General features: G+C 38.8%; 2 protein-coding genes and 1 pseudogene across 3 annotated transcripts in view; all 3 read left to right on the top strand.

The window, feature by feature from the left end:
- LOC136254524 (uncharacterized) overlaps positions 1-5,105 on the top strand; it is a gene marked incomplete in the record, with an annotated part of 32,159 nt that extends 27,054 nt beyond the window's left edge. Inside the window, 2 exon segments of the mRNA XM_066047244.1 lie at positions 3,101-3,163; positions 4,839-5,105. Coding sequence (XP_065903316.1) covers positions 3,101-3,163; positions 4,839-4,915 — 140 coding nt within the window.
- Positions 5,106-11,195: 6,090 nt separating this feature from the next.
- The window catches only part of LOC136254518 (uncharacterized), a 47,795-nt gene continuing 33,486 nt past the window's right edge, over positions 11,196-25,504 (top strand). For both annotated transcript variants that reach the window (XR_010700534.1, XM_066047240.1), the window contains exon 1: positions 11,196-11,299. Coding sequence is in view for 1 of the 2 variants with exons in the window: in XM_066047240.1 (XP_065903312.1) it covers positions 11,281-11,299 (19 nt within the window). In the remaining variant the exon portion in view is untranslated. The remainder of the gene's footprint in view (positions 11,300-25,504) is intronic.
- Positions 14,842-15,721, top strand: LOC136252712 (uncharacterized; annotated as a pseudogene).

Raw genomic sequence — 25,504 nt, 5'->3', positions numbered from 1 at the left:
AAACAAAAACAAACTGCATATCCTTGAGAGGGCACGCAGTAAGTTGTTGGGCCGTCACGCAGCAGTACACATCCCCACTTTTATATAATGCAAGCATATAGATAGTATATTGAATATACTATCTATGATGCAAGTAAGTTCCTCGTCAATGACAGGAGTCCAAAATGTCTTTATAAACGTGGTAGCCATGTATATAACTGCTTAACAATGCTTCCATCTCCTCTTTAAATGCATTTCTAGTAATCGAAATAAAAATCAGCAGATTTTATTTTTGCGGATAGCTGCATTCGCAGAAATCTGTGTCGCGCTTTTAAGATTCGTGATAAATTATAGACACAGTAAAAACTCGCTATACAGTACTGTGCTTTCATGCTCTCTCTTGCTATAGCTCCAAGAGTATTCACCATACAAAGCTGAAACTTTTATTCAAACACAATTAGTTGCGTCTCTTATTCGAAGGCAGCTCTTATGACAATAATTTTCAAGGTTTCACTGTGGCTACTATCCAGGGGCAACTATTAACCAGTAAGATGGTAACGGCAGTTTTATATGTGATTCGCTGTCTACAGCTCTGTAGTTTGCATTTTCTTTTATGACACCTTTGTTTATAGAGGGAAAAACCAAAAAATGGACTGTTTGGTGATGCAAATGTTGATAAACACATGTTTGAAGGAAAATCTAAGTAAAGAAATCAGAGAAGGTACGACACGAAATAAACTCCATTGGAAAGAATTCATATTAATTGCATACTTAGAAGTTTTTAATTGTGAAAAGCAATGTCTTAATAGGCTTTGAAGGATGTTAAGGCTTCCTGGACACTCATTACTTCATTATCAGCAGTGCTTTCTTCACTGGTGTGGCTGCTTGTCCTCCATTTCATATGTCAAGTTATCATGTGTCGAAGTCTCTAATAGATCGTGTATGTTGAAGTCAAACCATCTGGGTTGAATGGGATTGATTACACCATTGAATTTAGCATAAGAACAGCTTTCAATTGGTAAATAGTTTTTAGCAGTACCTTTCTGAAATAGGTTCTCTGTATAAATCGTATGGCTCACGTGAACCATGTCATACCTCCTCTGCAAAGAAGTTGTTCTTTTAAGCCCTGAAATAACATTTTAGAGGAGCCAACAAATGGTTAATAAACAGTACCGTACACAAGGAAATTTTGACATTAGAAAAATTTGACAAATTCATACTTTATCAGATTTGACGAATTAAAAGTTGACGAAGATCAAGAAATTGTAGATAAAGCTTGTACTTTTAAAGGTGCTTAAGAGCATTTGATGAATTTAACTTTGATGAATTAAACCGATACGTCAAATTTTCTTATGTCAAAATTTCCTTGCATACGGTAAGTCATTTGTAAATTCAAATGCCACATGATACTTCCACACAAGCTCATAGTAGCCACCCCTGGATAGTAGCCACATGCATCAGATTTTTTGCTAAAAGTTATATATGGCTACTAGTGTTAAATGTGACAAGTAAGGTATTGTTTGTTTTGCATCAAGGTCTATATATTCTAAAATTACTGGATACATATACATAGGGATCCCTATTTTGCATTTTCTGAATGCTTTGTTAATGGTGTGTACTTACAAACCCTAGCTGTGTTTGCTTGAAAGATGCAACTACTAAGTTGTTTATCACACAGTACATGGCAGACATTCTGCTTTAACCCCAGTGTTTTATTATTGATTTGCAATCCTTTCTATAGCCATTACAGGAAGCCAGTATGACACTATTCTAATAAGCGAGCATCATTAATGTAGTCAAGTGATCTTAATGTTTCTGATCAAAGTGTTGACAAGCTGAACACCATATAGCCGGAAAGTTTGGCAGGATGAATCTTTGGCAAATTTACCGCAATAGGATTTTGAGGTTTGGCGAATTAGTTACTAATACAGATTTGTATTGGACGATTATGGTGGATTTTTAGTTTGGCAAAACATGTACTGCACACTCGCCAAATTCACCAAACTTTCCTCCCTTTCCTGCTATACAGTATGACAAACACAAGTTGCTATGGAGTGAATAGTACAATGTAGTATACATGTACTTTGTTGTGCTATTGTTCATGCACTACAGATACTTATCCTTATACCTGGTATGGCTTAACTTTCAAGCACACTGCACATGGCTATACTGCAAAAGTATAAGAAAAATAGGGACAATAGTACCCATAATAAATGGTACTGAAACAAGCTGGATTGTGTATGTAATGTCCACTTCCTGTAAAACAACAAACAGCAAATATCCTACTGTGCTGTGGAGATTTTAATTGAATGCACAGTAGGGATATTCACTTCTTATGCTGTTTTACAATAAATAGACATTACTTACCACTTACTACAATCCAGCTTACTTTTATCAAGAGACTATATTGTCCCTACTCTAGTTTGTGAATTCCTTGTTTGTGAACTATTTTAGTAAATTCATGAGCACCACATACCACAGTCATGTAACTAATAAATGGTTAGTGTTGGTCACGGCATTAAAAATGCATCTAGAAATGCAGTAAATATTTAACAGAACATACAAATCATTAAATTATATTCACTTACACATGCTTTTGTTACGAGCTACGTAGGTTGCCATATCAGTACTTTGTGCATACCATTCTACAAGTAGTTCATATCCAGCAAGATATGCAGTTGGCAGATAATATCTCATATAACAGAGAACAGTTCACAGCGCTATATTCACTGTGTCAGTTTCAAAAACACTTATTCCAATAAGTTAGTGCAATAATATTGTGTAACATGTATGCTTGTAGATGGAAGCTCTAGCTATCATGCTTGACTGATAGCTATGAAAGGTAATACAATAGCACACGCATTGTGTGTTGATCAATATGCCAAAGGTTTCTTCTTAAGCGTTTCTGTGAGAAGTAAGGCTATAACTGCAACCAGTTTTCTGCTATGCTTGACTGAACATGTCAGGTCATTATGACGGGAAATTGAGACTGGGATGATATTTTATCATAGTCCACACCCAAAACTTCCTCGTCCTTGCTATAAAGTACTACTTTACTGTATGATACCTGTGTTTGGAACTACATGTAGTTGTGTGACATAAGGAACCTTGTATCACATAGGTACCTCCAGGCCTGGAGTGAATGATGAACCTTCTGTATCTAGCACAATTCTCAACAACAAATGTGAGTCATGCATGTACATATAGAACCTCTCTTAAAGAACCTTCCATATAATTGACACTACAGGTATATTTAACCTTTCTATAAAGGACAGTTTCTGAAGTCCTAATAGACCTACCAATACAATTCCTCAGAAAAAGGATAACTTCCTATATAGCAGTGAAAATTTTATCAAAATCAGTTGGTCCCATGATGTCTGTTATATGTGACTGGATCTGCGAAAACCTGACAATGGTGCAAGCCTAAATTTTCAGTATAAGCCATTGATTTGCAATGGGTAAAATATTTGTGTAATTTTAAAAAAAATCGTAAAATATTTAAACGCTTTGTTCTTTGTTAAGGAAGGGTCCTATGATAAAAAAACCTGGAAATCATCTTATTCGTCTACTCAAGAGGAGTTCAAAAATCTTTGTTTCGTTGCAGTACACAAAGGATACGTAAGTTATGGGTGTTTATTTACATCACATCAAAATGATCGTAAGCGATCGATTTTTCTTCACTGATTTCGTCTCTGTATGCAGTGACGAATGGTAATAGAAGACAAAACTTACCCAGTAATGGACTCCCCTATTCATGGCGAACACAATGGTGCAAGTTGCAACTCTGTACTGCATTGTATTTGTAAGTTACAACCATTTTTGTAAGCACATGTAATTTATTTTCCCAATACTTGCTGTACAAATCGATCTTTCTGTTGTTGCTACTTTGTAGGGCTGCAACTCCAAAAGTTGTTGCCATATGAGGCTGAAACTTGGCCAGAGCATACACTTGGCTAAGTATACATTATAAATATTCAATAATAAAGAATTTGAAAAATGCACCATTATGTCGGGTTTTTGCAGATCCGGTCACATATAGAGGTTTCACTGGTATGTATAGTAATATGAACCTCATCTATAGAGCCACCTTGAATTGAACTATACTTTATTAATGAGGTCACCTTAGCTATTAGTATAATATTATTTGGAGTTTGGACTGACTTGGCCACTATAACAAGGTAGTCTAGTAACGTTTATATTGTGTAGTAGAACCTCTTTATAGTGGACACTTTAGGACCCAGACTTTTAGACCCATGTTTGCTTTAATATACATAGAGGTTTTCCTCTAAATTGTAAAAATGTATATGAAACAAAAAAATCTTTGTCCTAGGTTATTCCTATTATTTTTGTGTCCACAATTCTGATAGTTTGTTCAGAGATGTTTCATTGTTGCAGTATCAATTCTATGCAAATGTTTGACCACTGATTTTTCTCTAAAAGGAAAAGTTGTTGTAAGGTGCATACCCATATACGTAGCTGACCTGCATGTGGCTGTGGGTGTACATCTGAAATTGTTTTTCAAAAAAACTCTGTGTGCATGCGCGCGTGTGTGTGTGAGTCCATTCCTGTGGACATACTGTAGATTATAATCTAGTTTAGAAGAGATAGTTCTAAGGCTTCACAAAAAACGTTAGCCTCATCAATAATTGTTACCTTCAGACCTACAGGTGCCTTTTGGCATACTGCACTATGTATGTGTAGGGCTGAACCCCCATGGCCTAATACCATTATATTGCTCAGGTTTGGCACCATGCATAGCTACATATGTACTTAATTATCTTCATACATACCATGTATGCAGCTGTACATACACGCAGAAATGCTTAGTCTTTTATGTGTGTTTATTTTTATGATTCAAGTGAACCGCAAGAGGAAGAGTAATCCAGAACCTTATGATTCAAAAAGGGTAAAACTCTCTGATCATTTACTGATGTGAGACTAATTCATTACTTTGTCATGCACATTGGTATTTTACGTGACACATATATTTTTACGGGTTTTCTTTCCATTATATTTGAAAAAGTGGATATGTGTGAAGACTAAATGTGGACAAATATAAATAGATTAATACATGGCTGTATTCAGTTGCTGTTAATACACAGTAATATTATGACAAGACTCCAATTTATCAGATGTTAACACCATACTATTATCGTTGATGTGAAATCTGGAACCTGTTATGTATAAGCAACAACTGCATAAATAATTTCTACAACAACTCCATGTCATAGTTTCCTATAGCTTCACTACCAACAATGGGAATGTGCACCAATTTCCCACAATGGTTTTTGAATACTATTTCCTGTGAATTGAGTATAAGTCAGTGTTTATTCTAGAGCTGTTAGGGGGGGAACTTTCCCCCCCCCCCTAAAATCTCAGACTCACCCCCTAAAATTGTGAGTGACTACCAAACTATACTTATACTTATTAGGTTAAGCTGGCTTTTAAAATGACACACAAAACTTATCAAAAATGCTCTCAGATTCAATCTCAGCATAGTTAATGTGTAAAATTTTCCCAGGTTAAAATTGTGAATGCAACCTTAAAGTGCTCTCAGATTCAGCATCAGATCAATTAAGTTTTAAAATCTTCCTAGTATACAGCTAACAAAAATTCATGCATGTAGTGACGACTATTCAATATCTGAGAGCCCAAGTTTACCCAGTATAATTATATTAAAAAGTAGCATGCTTAACCCTCAAAATTGTCCTTAAATTCAATCTCAGAAAGCATAATATGTAAAAAAAAGCACACAGCGGGATAGGCCTCAGGACGTCTATCTTGTAGTGGACAGCACAGCAGGGTGCAGAGTGTGTATTTCCTGCGAGTCTTCCTTGTGTAGTCTCTGTCCAGTAGCCCGATAGAAATAATCGTCGCTCGTAGACTTGCCACACCCACTACGAAACTCTCCTTTATTGACTGTTTCCTTCTCCATTGCAGTGGTATACTGGTAATCCTTAATTTTAGGCTTCCCTGACTCCTGCCTGTCTTCATGTCGCTGTAGTTATACTTCGTATAGCGCACAGCGGTGTAGGCCTCAAGACGTCTACCCATGTTTAATGAGTGCAGTAGGGTGCAGAGTGTGTATTCCCCGATGAATTTTTCATGTGTAGTCTCTGTCAAGTAGTCGTAGACTGGCCACACCCACTACAAAACTCTCCTTTTATACTGGCGAGTGTGTTTGCCGGATGATAGCGTACACACCAGATCACATGATCAAATTCGCTGATGTGATTGGTTAAATCATGAAAAAGTGATTGATCCTATCTCACTGTATAAGCTTTTAGATATTAAATTTTAACCATGACGTCATCTGATTTCTATTGGCAACGCGTGTATACCGGGATGCCGTATACGCGTATCGTAAACTTATAATGGCCATTGACAGTGATAAGTATCTCGCAACCAAAGTTAGCAAGTAATGATAGACACGAAAACCACCTTATGACACATTGATTTGGACGGGTAGTTGATTTGGCGAGTTTGAAGCTAATCGGGGGAAAAACCTGGGAGGAGTTTGTGTTTGAAAATTTAATGGCCTCGATTTTAACGTTTCTCGTTCTGTCGGCCACAGGGGAGAGAAAAGTCTAGTGTAGGCTGGGGGATGGGGAAGGCTGATTGTATCTGTGTAGTTTTGTGTACTGTTCTTTGTATACCCTTTTGTGTTGTATGTTTATGTATGTATGTATATATGTATTTGTGTATGTATGTATGTATGCTTGTTTCGCAGGGCTCCACTGAAAATCAGTGTTTTTTCACTGAGTGGAATCCCTGTTTAAATATTACAATTACAATTACAAGGCTGATAACACGATAAGGTTCTCAAGAAAGTTATGGACGAATTTGTGTCTTCCTAGGGTAGTTACGGTGGTTTAAAGGGTATTTTCCGTAGTTCAACGAATCGCCACCAATCCTGGATCATAAGATTTGTCTCAAATTCTAGAATTGAATGGTACCGATACGATTGAAATCCGACCAAGAATGACGGATCAGTGCTCGAAAAACACGTGCGTGGGCGAAGAGAATTAATATATAGAATAATAATATAGATACTGGACCTTATTATATATATAGGTGTTAAAGGTATAAAAGTGCTACATTTCTAAATCTTTACAAAACATTAGTACACCCACAATTAGATTATGGAAATACAATTTGGGGCCCTTTTAGCTACACTGTAGATCAAACTAAAGTAGAAAATGTCCAAGAACAGCCACAAGACTAGTACCATCTATCATATACTGTAAAAAAATTAGTAGTGAATTTTACTACCAATTTCTGCCACAATACTCACTATTTTTGTGTAGTGACATTCACTACTCTTTTTGTAGTGAACGTCATTACATGGTATAGTGACAGTCACTACAAAATTAGTAGTGAACGTCACTACACAAAAGTAGTGAGTATTGTGGCAGACATTATAAATTTTTACTGTCTATTGTGAGTAAATTTTATGTACTGATCTAACAATTTCTGTGACATCCTAGCTACATTTCATGATAGTAGATGCCATTAGTAAATCAATTGCATGTCAATAATAATCTTTATGGGTGAAGTGGATTCTACATGCCAAAGTATTGTATTCATTATGTGACTGGGCCTGTAAAAACAGGGTATGAAGAGTACCGGCCTTACTTGCAGAGGCGTAGCCAGCCAATATTTGATGGTTGGGCATAACATCAACTTAACCACACACCCACCCACACACACACAAGAAACACGCTCAGTTTCATGCAAGACATTATCAAAGAAAAATATGAAAAGTGTATGCACACAAACAGCGGCGGAGGAAGTAGTTGATATGAGGGGGGGGGGGGGGGGGGGGGGGCTCCGCTGAGCTGACCGAGACTTATTTCTATAGTTTGGTAAGGTGAGACCAAAAAAAAAAAAAAGGTCACAACCAGCTGACAAGAGCTTTCCACCTCACCAGCTACCATTTCTAGCTGATAAACAACATAAAAATCCTTACATAGCTCGCTACACACTGACTACTTTATTAGAGTGACTGCTCTATTAGAGTATCTCGATCTTTATCACGGTTTTCAGCCCCACTCCAAGAAAGATAATTTCGGTGTGATATCATTCTGAAAGGGGGATTTAGCCCCCTAGCCCCCCCCCTTTCCGCCGCCTATGCACACAAAGCCTACAGCTACCTATGCTATAGTGTAAACAAATATTGCTTGCATGCATGCAAACATTTTACTAGCTATAGCTGTGCTATTCTATTAAACTTGTAGGGCATGCATCCGCCAACAATTGTCGTAGCTGAGCATCACGTGACATTAAACTGCTGAACCTACAAGAACCAACAATGTAAATAGTTCATCACATATTTACTACGCAGTATAGACCAACCGCTACAGCGATATGCAATGCTTTTCAAGTAAACGCCACATGGCCCCAAATGAAGGCCGGGAGGGGAGGGGGGTGGCACTAATTTATGAACTATAAGGAGTCCATAGATAATTACAAATATCAGCATGCCAAGAAAGCTTCGTCCCAGACTTATAGCAGCCACTGTAAATTTTGCATGTATCTGGTGTAAACCACAACTAGGTTAATCAGTACAAGTTGTGCACGCCACGGTGACATTTTATAATGACTTGACCTTTTCTCCATTTCCAGCTCCATTTGCATATGCCATTATTGTTATCTAGAAGAGTACGTTTTCCCGTTTTCTTTCATCAGCAGTAAGTTAGGCCATACGGAAAATACGATTGACAAGTCCACTGAAACGAAATCTTTTCCTGCCAGCACCATCCGCACTGAACTGATCCGCTACTGACGATTATCACTCACTGTGACTTAGAGATAGCTACAGTACCACAACCAGGGGCGGATCCAGAGTCTGGAAAGAGGGGGGGCACCTTGCTGAAAAAAAATTAAAGAGCAAAAAAAAAAAAAAGGTCACAACAATAATAGCTAGTTATCCTTTACCAAATATATTATATCACGTATGTTATGTAAAATAAAATCCTATTTATAGCTTCATAAATAAGCTGCACTGCCTCATGAACATTGTGACTGCTTTATTAGAGTAATTGACTGCTCTATTAGAGTATCTCGATCTTGTATGCAATTTCTTGAGGAGGGGGGGGGGGGGGCATTTGCCCCAAATGCCCCATCTTGGATCCGCCATTGACAACTATAGTGTACCACGACTATCAATGGCGGATCCAGGATGGGGCATTTGGGGCAAATGCCCCCCCCCCCCCCACCTTGTCACATAGTGGAGGAGCCATACTTCTGATTAAAATACTAAACTTTATGCCAGGGCAAGATCAGCTTATAAAACTCACGAAAATATGCACATTTTACTAGCATTTATTACGAATTCACCTGAAACTAAAGCAAACTGAAGTCAACCTAGTTATGAAACTGTCACCCAGCACCTTCGTACGACTAAGCGCCTCTAAAACTAATTATTGTGTTGTTGTTTAAGACATTCTTTAGTCTCGCGGCGCCGCCTCGAGACTAAAACTGCTTTAAAGACTTCACAGCCATCTGCAAAGCAAAATGACAAAAATCAGCAGTGAGATACTACTAAGAGGTGTATTATTTGCTGCTTCAAAAATGCAGCAACTAGCGAGAGGATCTGGCTCTCCCTAACCACCTACAACTTGCCTGTCTGTGCCCCTCCCCCTACCAGGTCCTGGATCCGCCCCTGGACTATAGCGTACCACACTTCAACTCCATTTTAAATTTCGAATTTAAACCGTGCCAAGGAGCGTGGCACATGCGTCTACATGAAGTGTAATTATAGGGACTTCCCAAGGGATTTTCCGCGTACCGGATCATGTGATACACATCTATCTTGATCCCTTCTTCGAAGTCACGGTTCAACAAATGAGTACACGTTTAGCTTTACAGTATTAAAGTAGGGTTGTTTTGTGTGCTGCTGTGAATCCTCGCGTGAATCTTAAGCTACTTGTGATGGTTGGGCAAAAGTTTGTGATGGTTGGGCAAGAAACTGTGATGGTTGGGCAAATTCCCGCTCATGCCCACCCTTGGCTACGCCACTGTTTACTTGGCCAGCTGTGTAAGGATATAACCAGTTGACTTGAAAATAGTTAACTGTGTCCGGCATTATTTTGTGTTCAGTGAATATTTTAACATAGTTTATGTGACCTTCACTATAGTTTGTTTTTACTGTGTATGAACAAAGGCCATACACTGGATTTACCACCTCTGATATATAGACGACTATGTGGAGACATGATTAATGTTTATAGGCTCTTGCACAGCATTTTCAATTTGGCGGATCAAACTCTTTTTTATGATAAAACAATTTATCAAGGACTAGGGGTGATCACCCATTCAAACTACTTAAAGAGCAAATATTTAAAGATGTCAGGGCAAACTCCTTCAGTCAAAGAGTAATTAGCTAACAGTTGGAACCATCTGCGTGAAGAAGTTATGACAGCACCAAATTTACAAGACACTGAAGGTTTGACACTTTCTACTCGATGAGAATATTAAATTTGATCTATAAGTTTTGTTTATACTTTTCATAGGATCAGGCCTAGTGCCTTCCCATAATAATCCGGAACGAAAACAGGATGACTTTAATCCTGGATACTTGTCTATGTTGTGATCCTCGTGTCCGTCCGGATATGGCGCGAGCCCGGCTGGGCACGAAACTACGTTGTGAGGGTATCACTCTTTTCACCCTATTTCATAACCCTACAGAACTTAAACAAAAAACGGTGAACCAAAAAGGCGAAAAAAAATTGCAGTCTTAAAGGGGGATCGAGCCCAGGATCCCAGTATGATGGTCCAGTGTCCTACCGATTATGCTACCGCTGCTAGCTCCCTTGATTCCCTTCTTTTGTATCTTATAAATGTGACTAACGAAATAAGCTGTATATAGTAAGAAGAACCTAACCCTAAAGGTGAAGAAGAAACCAAAGCTGAACCCTAACGCTAACACTACTAGACGCTTCCCCTAAAGTCTACTACTCGTGGCAACTACTGGACGCTTCCCCTAAAGTCTACTACTCGCGGCAACTACTGGACGCATCCCCTAAAGTCGACTACTCGCGGCAACTACTAGATGCGTGCCCTAAAGTCGAAGAGAGAGAGTAACAACTACAGTAGGAAGTCTGGATGCTTTTGAGCTTAATATTACGTAAGGGTTATGAAAGGTGGTGAAAAGAGTAAAACCCTACGTTGTGATTGGCGCGAAAATTGGGAGAAAAACCGTATTCTAATAAATTTCGACAGAATCACGTGATAATTTTAGCGCGGTGCTTTGATTCCCAGTTGTCATTCGTCCTGCCCGGTTTCCTCGCTGCCACAAATATGGCATCAGTTTCAGCAGGTATGATTTCTATGTACATATAACGTTAAATAAAGACTATGTACATAGCGTTAAATAAATAGTATTTTTCAAATTCCGGACACGTACCACATAACAAACACCGCTACCATAGATAATATATCCTATTACCTATGGCTATGCTGCTACCCATGCACCATATCTGTGTTCATTTTATTCACAGGGGTGGTGTGGTCACAGGGGTGACGCCCATTCATTTACGGTGCAGCATGTATGACGTCGGCAAGCATAACTCATTGTGTAAAGAATGGATTCATTGTGTATTTTGTGTCAGATCTACTTAGGCCACGCAGCAGCAGCAGGCTATCTGTCACAACAAGGGTTACCAAAAGTATTCTTATGCTTACACTAACGAGGTCACATGATTTTTAAAAGTAGAAGAAACTTGACTTTTAGCTACTGCACCTTGTAAAGCATAAAAAATGCTGCAGATTGATATATAGAGCTTTTTCATCTCCTTGACAACCGTTTTCGTTGGCCATAGTGTTGAACTTTTGTATTCAGCGGCCTATGGACAAGTTGAAATTAGCCAATCTGCATAAACCACTAACAACTAACAGTCCAAGCTGTGGTGGATGGGCTTGGTATTGGGTAAGAATTAACATCTAAAAAATGCACACTAACCTGTAAAGCGGTTGGAAATATCCCCATAGAACACTCAATACTGATGTTCATAAATATGGCCGAAATACGGTGTAATAAATGAAAAATTACGGCACCAATTTTGGTCATCAAGGAGATGGAAAGGCACTATAGGTTTGCCACATTGGCTTTAAATTTGGGGAGTGTATAAACAGTGGAATGGAGTACTGGAATAGTGGAATGGAATTTTTTTAAGTTCAATATCAGTTTTTACATTTAAATAAGCACAACTCCACCCCTTAAGTAAGCAAATAAATAGGATTCCCCTTGAAGTCAGTTCTTTTAGCATAATTCACCTCACCATAGACAAAGTTTACCAATGTAAAGTCAGTTATGAACATGCACAACAGTAGTTTATTGGGAATATATACCAAGAAGACTCCTGACTTAACCCTTGTTCCCAAATGATAAAAAGTTAGCTAGCTAGCTGATTACATGTATGCATTGTAAAGTACATTCACTGTATAATGAAGTATTCATTTATTTATTATCAACTTTACCAGTTAGGCACTGGAGGGCAGGCAGAGCCCGTATGAGGTGTTTACCACTAACCTAGGAGCCTAAGCAAAAATCTTTGGGCAAAGTGAAACAGGACTACGTATCTTGTAAGCATTTACAATGAGAAAATTTAAGCCAAAGTTCATTGTGGCAGTGCCACATAACACACTGAACCGAGCCTTCATTAAGACAGTTAGTTTCAGACAAGTAATAAAGTATTGAGTTATAAGTCATACAAGTATTGTGGTGAGGCTAAAAGAGCTGACTTCAATGGGGAATCCTATTTATTTGCTGAGGAGTTGGATGTAATAAACTTTTTAAAATTCCAGTATTCCACCATTCCAGTAGTCCATTCCACTGTTTATACACTCCCTTGAATTTGTAATAGCTAGTAACTGTTAAATAAACAAGTAGGCAGTTCTCCAGACACCTCTATTGAGCACCATTGGTATCCATGCCACATAACAAAAATAAATGACGTATGCAGAATTACGTCACTTTGTATTATGAAGTGCGTAGAATGGCCAATAAATGATCATAGACATTTAAGTTGTATCTTGTAATGAGCAAAAATCATTCAACCCGTACACTTCTTCACGTAGCGAACAACAATACTCTTCTCCCATAGGTTTTCTATGGAGAGAACTTACATTGGAAACGCCTTTCTGCTCTGATCATGAAGAAACTTACCAGAAGAGCAATATTTTTACTAAGTCAACACTATTAACCAATGAACCTACTGCCTAACCCGTCTACAGGACGCGCAACCTTTGTGCCACTCTTATTATGCAATTTACGGGAGAAAAAAATTCCAATTTTCGTGGGGTTTTTACATCCCTACTTACACTTTACATTTATGAAGCAGAAAGAAATATGTTTTCCATAGCTGAAAATGATGGCTAGTTTGTCTAAACATCAAAATGTTGGCGCACATGATCAATTACAGCAATAATGAATTTAGGGTGGCAGAGTCAGTGGCGGATACAGGGGGGGGGGGGGCACGTGCCCCCCCCCCCCCCCCCCCTCCCTTAAAAAAAATGTATATAAGATCGAGATACTCTAATAGAGCAGTCAATCACCAATCACTCTAATAAAGCAGTCACAGTGTTCATGGGGAAGTGTAGCTTACTTAGGAAGCTATAAATAGGATTTTATTTTACATAACATACGTGATATAATATATTTGGTAAAGGATAACTAGCTATTATTGTTGTGACCTTTTTTTTTCTTTTTTTTAAATTTATTTATTTATTTATTTTTGCTCTTCAACTTTTTTTTAGCAAGGTGCCCCCCCCTCTTTCCAGACTCTGGATCCGCCCCTGAGAGTGGAGGGTGATGTGGGTAACTATTAATCAACTTTGCTTGACCTTAAGTTGGTGCCATGTAGCTATAGCTAGTACGTCACTCTGGCACTGACCAACAACCACTTTAACTAGCCAAATTCTCACTGCAACAATTTTTTTTGCAGCAGCAGTTAACTATGTATGCTGTGTGAGATCCTTCTTGTAAAAATGTGTTATTGTTAAAACTGACTTAAAATTTTTCCAAAAGCTATGCACTGGAATTTGTGCTTATCGGTGGCCTAGGTATAGTTCGTAAATTAAGGGTTAAATAATTGGTGCCTTGGCGACTGTAAAAAAAGGGAGGGAAAGGAGGTTGAGTACTATTTTCCAACTACAGAAGCTGACTATGTAGCACAACAAGCATGGACTGACTCGCAGTTAGCTAAATTTCTTTGCAATGTCAAAGTAATTTCTTTCCTGTAGTATATGCATCACTGCTCCATTATTTGATGGTCCAGAAGAACTCAACAAGTGAGGCTCTCAAATCCATAGTGGCTGCGTTATGCTACTATTGCAAGAACAAGCAATGTAAGTACTTCAAGTAGTGCAGGGCTCAACCCAGAACATTAACCTAGAGGGGGCGAAGTAAGTTGCTTCGGATTCTAGGGGGGTCTGGGGGCATGCTCCCCCAGGAAAATTTTGAAAATTTAGGTGTAAATATACTCAATTTTGGTGAAATTTTACTGTGATGCCATTGAATATTGACCATTGGATTATACAACTTTGGGATCAATTAAACCTTTCCATTTCTCAAGGCTTTAGGTATAAACCTAGGGGGGGCAATAGCTAACCCAGAGGGGGCCTGTGCCCCCCCCCGCCCCCCCCCCCTAGATTAACCCCTGTAGTGCAGTTTCATTTGCAGCTAGTATAACAATGTCCATGTGATGGTGTCTGTAGAATGGCCAGTTACTCTATTGTTTTCAAAGTCCCATTACTACAGGGTAAAATATCTTGCAAGATTTCCAAGATTCTTGCAAGAAATGGACATTTTCAGCACAAATTTCTTGTTTTGCAAGATAAAAAATTGTGTAAGTTTCTTGAATGATTCTTGCAAGTACGATTACTATTCAAGATCAAGAAACTAAGGGACGCTCATTTCAGTGCATGTTGCTTGCAAGGTTCTTGCATGTTTCTTGTAAGCAAAGGAGTTTTCACATCACTTCCAGTACTAGTGCAGGTTTGAAGGCATTCTCATCAGAAATGGCTTGTCATGGCATGGAGATTTGTAGGCTTGCATGTAAGGTAATGGGCTATTCCTTAGCCAATGGTATCCCACACATGTACATGACTGTCATTTCTTCTGAGACAGGCAGAACTGTAAAGTACGGAAGTTGTATTCACAGTGAATACCACAGTTTCAGCTGTCAAAAGATGTGAAGTATCTGGCATCAGATTATTCTCCTCAAAAGACCTGTATCCTTCATAAGCTTTATTACATATAAAGTAGACACACAAGTAGCCATATGGTTCTATCGTCAACGCGTTATGTGTTTTGTGTCTCGAGCTAACCACATGACTGAAACTGCATTAGCTAAAGAGCTTCCAGAGTACATTGCCATTTATCAGTGCTACAGATGTTTTTGACTGCCACAAACTCAGTCACAGCCTCTGCCAACAATCAGAAAATCTTGACGGCACTTTGTACCTCACTTGCGCTTCATGGAATAGCTGAGAATGGTGGAGAATTTCAACTGGATGGTTCAATCAGATTGATATGGTACTAGATCAAATATACAAGTTGCTGGTGTAAATCAGACAAGAAGCCGTACCACTAGTAGATGCATTTGACTACAAGGATGAACTACTTTGTTCAGTGGCAGGCCGATATGATGGTGACGTGTACAACCACTTGTATCAGTGGGCATTGAAGAGTCCTCGGAATAAGTCGGAAGTGCATCCTGCTTATCAAGACACACAATAGTGTGTCGTGTGGCCCAAGAAGCCGGCGCGCCACAATTGACAGGAAGAAACAAAACGTCACCTTTGTATTTCGGTGATACCTTATCCGTTTGGAACCAAATTTGCTGCAGAGTTGTCCGCCAGCTAGGGGAGTCCACATTCCAAACTTGAAGGAAATCACTCAAGCCATTTCTGAGTTACGAGCAGCCAAAGTTTTGGTTTTTTTCTTTTCTTATTCGTCTTTTCACACACTTGTAAAAATTGCTATAAAACACAAACGTGTACTCCGATTGCCTTGAAATTTGGCACACAGAAAGGCACTCCAAAGGCGAATCCTAGTATCAAATTTAGTGCAAATCCGATGGACAGTTAAGGATTTATGAACAATTATTCACGTAAAACAAGATCGATTTGTTGTCACGCCTACAGGGTAAACTGCTTCATGGAATGAGTTGAAAATTGTTTTGTGGATAGATCAACCATTGTAGGAGTGCCTTTTGGTGGTTTGAAAGCAATCGAAATAAAGATCATGGAGATATGACACAAAACCGAAAGTGTGTAACAATTGTGCGATCGAGATTTGTGACCTGAACTTTGTTACTGTGTAGTTAATTTTGTACTGTAAGTTAAGTAATGTAAGCCTTGCCAGGGCTCCTGCACTGATCACTCTTTAGCTATCAGTGTACGGCAACCCTGAGTCTAGACCCCCTGTTTGTATACTATATATTGTCAATAAGACGTCTATAATCACCAATAATTTTCACGCCTACCAGGCAAACCGCTTAGAGCAGTGAGCTGAAAATGGGTAAGTAACTGGAATAGTCATCGTAGAAAGTCCTTGCAGTAGTACAGAACAATCGGATTGCAAACCACTGAGTTATGATTCGAAAGCCAACTCCATGTAGAAAATGCGAGATCGAGATACTCTAATAGAACAGTCACCCTAATAGAGCATTCAGCTTGTTCATGACTTACTCCATTACAGATTTCTATTACATTGCAAGTTATTCTGTAGGGAGTTCAGCAGCAACCAGTTAATATTGTAGACAGTTCAGCTACAAGCAAGTCACTCTGTAGACAGTTCAGCTACAAAGAAACCATCATGTAAAGAGTTCAGCTACAAACAAATTACCCTGTAGAGAGATCAGCTAGAAGAAGTTACCTTGTAGAGAGTTCAGTTACAAAAAACCATCATGCAGAGAGTTCAGCTGTAAACAAACCACCCTTTAGAGAGTTCAGCTAAAAGAAGTCACCTTGTAGAGAGTTCAGCTACAAAGAAACCACCATGTAGAGAGTTCAGCTGCAAACAAATCACCCTGAAGAAATTCAGCTACAAAGAAACCAACATGTAGAGAGTTCAGCTACAAACAAGTCACCCTGTAGAGAGTTCAGCTACTGTGTAAAAAAGTTACCCTGTATAGAGATTAGATAGGAAAAAAGGAAAGATCAGCTAGAAACAAGTTACCCTGTAGAGAGATCAGCTAGAAACAAATCACCTGTAGAGAGTTCATCTACAAGCAAATCACCCTGTAGAGAGTTCAGCTACATTTCAAGTCACCCAGTAGAGAGATCAACTGCAAACAAGTTATCCATAGGGAATAATAAAAATATATGTATTATATATCTAATCAAAAACAGCCTAGCTGTAAAAAAAGGGGGTATGGCCTCCAAAAAAGTCAGGTTGAAAAAAGATGTGAAATCAAAGGTGGCAGCCAAGAAATGGTTGTGATGGTAGGTTAATGGCAAAAATTTTAATAACGACAATTCAGGTGAATTTGTGTTGCCTCTTCCAAGTTTCACTAGAATTCGGCACCAAATTCGCCTGAATTGTCATTATTAAAATTTTTGCCATTAACCTACCATCACAACCATTCTTGGCCGCCACCTTTGATTTCACATCTTTTTTCACCCTGGCTTTTTTGGAGGCCACACCCTTTTTTTTACAGCTTGGCTGTTTTTGATTAGATATCACTTCTTTTTGTAATTTCATGCCTAAAGCTAGCCTATGGCCAGCTTTAGGTATTTTTTAAACTTGTCTTTTTCTTTACTACAGAGAGAAGATTATTACGTATGAAGAAGATCTGATGATTTGTTTAGCAATATGTACATTTAGGCAATAGTTTACAAACATTATTGTGTTGATTGATCATAAAAATAAGTCACACAGGTTGAACTGTTCGCAGCTGAACACTCTACAGGAAAATGTGTATGTAGTTCTACAGGGAGCCTCACAATGTAACTGTACTCTTTGACTACATAGTGAATGATTAGTAGTTGAACTCACCACATGATGACTTATTTCTAGCTGAAACACTCTACGAAATGTAGCTGAATTCTCTCTTGTTTCCAGCTGATCTCTCTACAGGGTGATTTGTTTCTAGCCAATCTCTACAGGGTGAATTGTTTCTAGCTGATCTTTCTACAGGGTGACTTGTTTCCATCTGAACTCTCTACAGGGTGACTTGTTTCTAGCTACACTCTCTACAGAGTGAATGTAGTTGAATTCCCTACTGGGTGACTTGATCAAGCTGATCTCTCTACAGGGTGATTTATTTCTGGCTGATCTCTCTACAGGATGATTTCTTTTTAGCTGATCTCTCTACAGGGCTGCTTGTTTCTACTGAGCTCTCTACAGGGTAACTTGAAAAATACTTGAACTCTTGCAGGTAACAGCAGTGCTCGAAATAACGTTCGGCAATCAGCGGATTTCCGGGTAATTTGTGACGTTTCCGGGTAAAGCACTAAGTATCCGGAAAAAAGTATCCGGACAATCTTTTTGCATGAATATTCACATTTATACTTATGACATTTACCTTTATCAGCTATCAACGTGATCGTGCGTCTTCCCCCCGTCCTTCTCCTGCATTCTCAGCTGCAGTCGAGGTAAATAATTCTTAGGGCGCTAAATATACTAACCAGTTATACTGGTTCTAAATTAATAGTGCACGTGATATGCTATGGCGGGCAGCTCCTCGGGTAGCCAAGGCAGTCGTAAGCGTCCTTCTTCGTCACTAGCTCCCGCGACTAAGAAGTCTACTGCTTCAAAGAAAACAGTCCAAAAGTGGATACGGGATAATGATAAATCACTCGAAACTATTACAGGTTGGACTTCGAAACAAATGCCGATGGTGAGTCTGTTTCACTGCTCAAGTGTAAGGTGTGCTGTAATTATAAAGAAAGATTGGGAAACTTTCACTTGGCATATATCGAAGGCTCAGTCAATGTAAAAACTTCTAGCTTTAAAGAACATGCAGAGAGTGAAATGCACAAGCATACCATGCGGCTCCATAAGAAGTCATTGGGAACAGTGGCCATTAGCAGTACTCCTATCGTTCAATCCTTTGCAAGTTGTTCAATGGACAAAGTAACACTCGAACGAACAAAGAAAAAATTTGACATTGCGTATTTTATTGCTAAGGAGGGCTTAGCATTCACAAAAATGAAAGCACTGTGTGACCTACAAGAGCGGCACGGTGTGGATGTTGGGACTACATACAGAAATGATCATGCGTGTAGTAGTTTTGTAGAATTTATTGCCCTTGAAGAAAAAGAAAAGCTTGTGCAAGCACTTTCCAGAAGCCGATTTTACAGTTTTCAAGTTGACTCGAGCACAGATGTCGCTAATGTAGAGGAAGAGCTGTTTTTAGTAATGTATCTGGAGTCCAGCGCTGCTACAGCTGATGGTAAGGTGCAAGTTGTTAATAAGTTTTTTTGTGTGCAGCAACCAACTCTTAGCACTGCAGAAGGTTTGTATCAGTGCTTTGAAAAGGCTATGAAGTACATGGGTATTGAAGACAGCTGGAAAGCTAAAACAATAGGTGTAGGTTGTGATGGCACAAGTGTTAATTTAGGTAAAAAGAATGGCTTGGCAGCACTTTTAAAGAGGGAAATTCCATGGGTAATATGTTTTTGGTGCCTTGCTCACCGTTTGGAGCTTTCAATAAAAGATGCGCTTAGTGGCACTTTCTTTGGCTTTATCGATGAATTTTTGTTGCAAGTTTATTACGTCTACGAAAGATCACCAAAGAAATGTAGAGAATTAGAGGAAATAGTTTCTGAATTGAAAGGGTGCTTAGATTCTACAGAAATGCCCAAAGAGGGTGGTACACGTCCCCTTCGTGCAAGTGGCACAAGATTTATAACACACAAAGTAGCTGCACTGAATCGGATTATTGATCGTTTTGGAGCATACATTAGCCACCTTTTGTCACTTATTGAAAATCCAAAAGTTAAAAGTACTGACAAAGCAAAGTTGTGTGACTATGTAAAGAAGTGGAAGAATTTTAAGGTCCTACTTGGATGTGCCTGTTTTGCTGATCTTCTTAAACCAGCAAGCATTTTGTGCAAAGTACTTCAGGAAGATGAATTATGCATTGTTCGGGCTATTGAACAAATAATGAAAACCAAGAAGAACATTGACAAGTTGAAAGGGATGGAGTTTGAAAGTCTGCCTACTGTAAGAAAGGTTCTAGCCAGAATTACTGAAGACAGGAAGTACCAAGGAGTTAAGGTTTTACAATATGAAGCTGGCAAAGTATGTGAAGTCCAATTGGGTTGGCTGGGCAGGCAGAATTGAAGCTTGCCTGAAGGATCGTCTCCAAACTGAGCACATAGATCTACTGTCAAATGCTATTACAATATTAGCCACCAATGGATGGCAGCGCCAGGAAGATGCAAGGTTTGGCTGTCCAGCTATTGATAATTTGTGTGAGCACTTCAGAGCACCCCTTGAAAATGCGCAGATTGATTTGTCATTGATAGAAGAAGAGTGGGATGATATGGTTGAATATGCCACAAGTTATTTGAACTTGGTCCAAGATGACTACAAAGCAGTGTGGTGGAAATTGTTCAATTGTGCTGATGCTAAGAAGTGGAACAATGTGCTAGCTTTGGTTGAATTGCTTTTCTGCCTTCCCATGGCAAATGGACGGTTAGAGAGAATATTTTCTTCACTTAAATTCATCAAAAGCAATCGCCGGAATTGTTTAAAAGGAGAAACATTGGATAGACTCCTTCGCATCAACGTTGAAGCTCCAGTTTTCTCTCAGTGGAATCCAGAGACAGCCATTAGATTATGGTCCAATGACAAGGTCAGAAGGGTCACCCAAAAAGAAAGGAGGAGACCAAGATGTAGGACAGACCCCCACTCATCAGCCAGCACCACAATGTCTGGTGAAGAATCAGAAGCAGAAGTCTTCTCCCTAGTTGAATGGCTACAGTGGGTTTCAGGAGATGTTGTTGAGGAAAATGTATCAGAGGCAGAAGCTGATTTACAAGACTCTGAGTCTGATGTGGTTTGTTTATAACATTTATACATGATTACATTGATTGTAGACTCTTTTGTATTTTGTTACTTGTTGTACAATGGTGACGTGTAGCTGCATGGTGGTTTTATAGTAAACTGTTTTTATGTACCCTGTATACATAAATTTGAATCATCATTAAAGAAAAATATGATAATGTGGAGGTAGCTGCTGGAACAAATATATAACAAGTATAACACTGCATAAGCAGCATTGTATATTCTGTTACTCCATGGTGATGATCCTGCACTGTGAATTGAAGTATGAGCCTGGACTCTTGATACAGTAGCTATAAAACAGCATCAATTCACTGGGTACCTGCATAGAAATTGTAGGAATAATAAAATTTGATGTAACTTGCAAACTTCAATGCATTGTATAGTGCCAAATTAACTGTGTATTGTTCTTAACCCTATATAAGTACTAAACCACTACAACCATCTTCCGTACAAAATTCTAAGTTTCCTAACAAAGCTACAATTGTCAGGAAACTCATCCGGACAATTCTAAAAAATTATTTCGAGCACTGTAACAGGGTAACTTGCCTAACTGATCTCTGTACAGTTTCTAACTGAATACTGTACAGGGTGGTTTATTTCTAGCTGTGCTTTCTGAGTGATTTGTTCATAGCTGGGCTCTCCATGGGGTGACTTGAAAAGTAGTTGGGCTTTTACAGGGTGACTTGATCATGCTGATCTCTCTACAGGGTACCTTGTTTCCAGCTGATCTCTTTATAGAGTGATTTTCTAGCTGATCTCTCTACAGCGTGATTTGTTTGTAGCTGATCTGATTTATTTCTAGCTAAACTCACAGGGAAGAGCCTATGAAAATGCGATGGTAAACCATGAAATTTCATGTAGCTTTCATGGACACTGCCTATAAATAATTGACAATTCATGGACACTACCTATGAAAATTTGACAATTCATGGACACTGCCTATGAAAATTTGACAATTCATGGACACTGCCTATGAAAATTTGACAATTCATGGCCACTGCAACCATGAAATTTTCTTGTGCCGCGAAATAATTTGTCGGTAATATGAAATTACCTTGAAATCTCCACTTTTCATGAGTATTTCATGGCATGGATATTACCATGAAATATCAATGAAATGCATTTCATTGCACTTTATGGGGATTATTTTACTATTCATGGATAATCCATAGGTGTTTGATGGCACTGTTCTCTGGTAGTGCTACACGGTGACTTCATTCTATCTGATCTCTCTACAGGGTGACTTGTTTCTAACTAATCTTTCAACAGAGTGATTTGTTTCAAATTGATATTTCTACAGGATTATTTGTTTCAAGCTGATCTTTCTACAGGGTGATTGAAATGTAGCTAATCTCGCTACAGGGTGACTTGTTTCTAGCTGATTTTTCTACAGGGGTGATTTTTTTTTCTAGCTAATTTCTCTACAGTGTGACTTCTTGCTGGCTGAACTCTCCACAGGGTGACTTGCTTCTACCAGATCTCTCTACAGGGTGGTTTGTTTCAAGCTGATCTTTCTACAGGGTGATTTGAAATTTAGTTTATCTCTTTACAAGGTTAATTATTTCTAGCTGTTCTCTCTACAGAGTGACTTCAAATGTAGTTGAACCCTTTGCAGGATAACTTGTTTCTAGCTGATCTCTCTACTGAGAGTTTATAGCTGAACTCTCTGCAGGGTTGTTTATTTCTAGCTGAATCACTCTACAGAATGTAGCTGAACTCTCTCTAGGTAGTTTGTTTCTAGCTGATCTCTCTACAGGTGACTTGTTTCCAACTAAACTGTCTACTGGTGACTTATTTCTAGCTGATATCTCTACAGGATAATTTGTTTCTAGCTGATCTCTACAGGGTGAATCGTTTCTAGCTGATTTCTCTACAGGGTGACTTGTTTCTACCAGATCTCTCTACAGGGTGATTTGTATTGAGCTGATCTCCCTACAGGGTGATTTGTTTCTAGCTGATCTCTACAGGGTGACTTGTCTCTACCAGATCTCTCTACAGGGTGATTTGTATTGAGCTGATCTTCCTACAGGGTGATTTGTTTCTAGCTGATCTCTACAGGGTGAATTGTTTCTAGCTGATTTCTCTACAAGGTGACTTGTTTCTACCAGATCTCTCTACAGGATGATTTGTATTGAGCCGATCTCCCTACAGGGTGATTTGTTTCTAGCTGATCTCTACAGAGTGAATTGTTTCTAGCTGATTTCTCTATAGGGTGACTTTTCTACCAGATCTCTCGACAGGGTGATTTGAAATGTAGCTTATCTCTTTACAAGGTTACTTGATCTCTTTACTGGGTGACTTCAAATGTATTTGAACTCTGCAGGATAACTTGCTTCCAGCTGATCTTTCTACTGATAGAGTTTGTTGTAGCTGAACTCTCCACAGGGCTGCTTATTTCTAGCTGAAACACTCTACAAAATGTAGCTGGATTCTCTATAGGGTGACTTGTTTCTAGCTGATCTCTCTACGGGTAGTTTGTTTCCAGCTGAACTCACTACAGGGTGACCTGAGTCTACCTGATCACTCTACAGAGTGATATGTTTCTAGCTGATCGCTACAGGGTGAATTGTTTCTAGCTGATCTCTACTGAGCTCTTTACAGGGTGACTTGAAACATAGCTGAACGCTCTACAGAGGGATTTGTTTACTGATAAACTGTCTTCAGGATGTAGTTGAACTCTCTACAGGGTGACTTGTTTGTAACTGAACTCTCTACAGAGTTATTTGTTTTTGATACTAGTTGAAGGGTGGCTTGATTGTAGTTGAACTCCCTTGTGGGTGACTTGTTGTTAGCTGAAGTCTACATAGTGACTTTATTGTAGATGAACGTTCTAATAGAGTGACTTATTGCGCAGCTGAATGTTCTATTAGGGTGACTGCTCTATTAGAGTATCTCAATCGCGCGATTCTTACACCTAGTTCACTTTCATAGTGTAGCTCAGTGGATTTTAATCTGATTCCTTGTAAACCACTAAAAGATCGTTTTGTCTACCTCTCTACCTGATTTCAGCTGATTCCGTTTACTAGTTTACCTGGTAGGTGTGGCAAGTATTACTTTTTATTAACAAAACTCGATCTTGCGCATTTTACATATGGTTGGCATTTTTGTCGTAACTCCATGACTGTTAGTGCGATTTCATTCAAACCACAAAAGGTTTGCACTGCAAAGGTTACTCCATGTACAGACCGATTTTCAAGTCATTCCTTCAAACGGTTTGACCCTGTGGCCACTAGGGCTGAGCAATAGTATCGATAGTGCGATATATTGCAATAGTAAATCACTATCGTTATCGTGATAGTAGGGATATCACTATCGTGATAGTTATGATAAGCTCAGATCTGCATTAAAATGGTATTAACAACCTTTCTATACTGTTTTACAGTTAGTATTACTAGCTTTCTTACAAAGGAGTGGCCTGTAAAAACTATCCACTCAAAAACAGCCAAGCTGTAAAAAAAGAGTTCGGCCCTCAAAAGCCTAGGTGAAAAAAGTTGCGAAATCAAAGGTGGCAGCCAAGAAATGGCTGCAATGATGTTAATGCTAATAAAATTTAACAATGCACACAGCCATTATTAAAAATTTTTAGCATTAACATCATTGCAACCATTTCTTGGCCGCCACCTTTGATTTCACAACTTTTTTCACTCAGGCTTTTGAGGGCCGCACTCTTTTTTTACAGCTTAGCTGTTTTTGAGTGGATTTCACTTTTTTTGTATTTTTATAAACCAAATCCTGCACCTTTTTACTGGGATATGATTTCCAGGCTGTTGTATCACAAGTTTTGCTAGTATATAGCACTTATTATGATGATTATGATGATGATGATTGGCGCAAGTCAGTCATACTAGTCTGCTCACAGACCGCCTGGGGGCGAACTAAGTTAATACTACAAATATACCACTGATCGATATGAAAATGGCTCTGATTTGATGAAGTAGCTACTAGATTGAGCCTCAAAGTGTTGCAACAATAGTATGGTACTAATGCTCTAATAGAGCGCACGTTTTTGCTTTCGCTGAAATCGTCTAATAGAACAATCTAGATTTTCTATTGGTATATCAGTTTTACTTATTAAGCTAGAATTTTCATTTATAAGGTAGAAATTAAGTGAAGTGATTAGCCGAGATAGCAGTAGTTCAGTGGTTAAGGATGCAGGCGTTAGGTATGGAGGTCCTTGGTTCAAACTCTGGTATGATCAGTTCATTTTTTTTCAACATTTTTATGCACCTTTTTTGCCCCCCAGTGACTGCTCTATTAGAGTATCTTGATCCCGGGATTTTACACTTGCTCGGTTTTTGCTTTATAACTCTGTAGCTGTAAGTCTGTTGCTATTCTAACCACCAAAAGGCACTCCTACGATGATCGGCCTATGTACACACAAATTTTCAAGTTATTCCTATACTCAGTTTACCCTGTAGCCGTGACAAAAGTTTCATCTTATTTTACGTGAATAAATGCCCATAACTCCTTGGATATTTATCAGATTCATAGCAAACTTGGTAC

The sequence above is a fragment of the Dysidea avara genome, chromosome 4, assembly GCF_963678975.1.
Source record: "Dysidea avara chromosome 4, odDysAvar1.4, whole genome shotgun sequence".
NCBI classification, from domain to species: Eukaryota; Metazoa; Porifera; class Demospongiae; order Dictyoceratida; family Dysideidae; genus Dysidea; species Dysidea avara.
This window is presented reverse-complemented; position numbering and strand designations above follow the sequence as displayed.